This window comes from Lipotes vexillifer, unplaced genomic scaffold (genome assembly GCF_000442215.2).
Source record: "Lipotes vexillifer unplaced genomic scaffold, Lipotes_vexillifer_v1.1 scaffold611, whole genome shotgun sequence".
NCBI lineage: Eukaryota > Metazoa > Chordata > Mammalia > Artiodactyla > Lipotidae > Lipotes > Lipotes vexillifer.
In genome coordinates this window covers 2,655,561-2,656,602 of record NW_006785619.1, presented here as the reverse complement: position 1 = coordinate 2,656,602, position 1,042 = coordinate 2,655,561, and the positions used below count along the sequence as shown (strand labels likewise).

The 1,042-nt window shown below is 58.1% G+C and overlaps 1 protein-coding gene across 3 annotated transcripts in view; it reads left to right on the top strand.

Moving 5' to 3' along the window:
- DHRS7C (dehydrogenase/reductase 7C) overlaps nt 1-649 on the top strand; it is an 18,813-nt gene extending 18,164 nt beyond the window's left edge. For 2 of the 3 annotated variants that reach the window (XM_007457840.1, XM_007457839.1), the window contains exon 6: nt 385-649. In XM_007457840.1, the coding sequence (XP_007457902.1) occupies nt 385-593 (209 nt within the window). In that variant the 3' untranslated portion in view covers nt 594-649. The remainder of the gene's footprint in view (nt 1-384) is intronic. The other variant, XM_007457841.1, reaches the window with a different exon arrangement.
- Nucleotides 650-1,042: the final 393 nt, after the last annotated feature.

Genomic DNA, 1,042 nt, shown 5'->3' with positions numbered 1-1,042 from the left:
AAAAAAAAAAAAAAAAAAAAAAAAAGACTTGGGCAAGAGGTTCCAGGAGGCTCTGGACAAACACAGCTTCGCAACAACTGTAAACAACAGCCCCTTCACACATCCGGCACCTTCCTATCTTCTAAGCTCTTTCTCATCCCCTCCGACGGCTCATAACCATCCTGGGACGTTAACGGGGCAGGAGACTGCGCCTACGTTACAGATGTGGAAGCTGAGGCGCAGCGGGTAAAGTGCCTCCCCAGGGCGCATGGCCAGCGGAGTTGGTCCCGAGACTGGGACTCCAGAAGCGCACACCCGGCCCCACCCCGGGGGGCAGGGGGCGGGGCTCTGACCACACCCCTCCTCCTGAGGCTATAAGCCCTGCCCCTCCTGGGGGCTGTTCAGTCTTTTTCAGGAGACTGACCTACGGTGTGCACCCCGTGGACGTGGCGGAGGAGGTGATGCGCACGGTGAGACGCAAGAAGCAAGAGGTCTTCCTGGCCAACCCCATCCCCAAGGCCGCCGTGTACCTCCGCAACTTCTTCCCTGAGGTTTTTTTTGCCGTGGTGGCCTGTGGGGTGAAGGAGAAACTCAACGTCCCAGAGGAGGGTTAACTGCAGGGGGGCCAAAAGGGTCACCCAGCGGGGAATAAAGGCTTCAGGGGCAGCTGTGGGATCCTCCATTCTCTCAGCACTTGGGGCCCCAAACCATTCCCCAACCTGCGCACCACCTGTGGGAGATGTGCACCATCCCAGTGAGGATGGCCTGGCATTCAGCCCAGTCGCCCTGGGCCCCTGGGTGTCTCCCACGTGACTTTCCCAGGACACACTTCCAGAAGCTTCTCGACCCTATAGAGTGACAGCCCGGCAGAAAAACAGGAACCATAACGGGTCCAACTCCCAAATACTCGCACTCCCGCTGTGGCCATCAGCCTGCCCAGGACCTCAGAAAACCACCTCCATTCTACACAGGGGTGACTTGCCCACTTTGCCCCCAACCACAAAAGCTGAACTTGGCAACTCCTTAGGGCAGCGCTGTGAAACTGAACTTTCTGGAATGATGG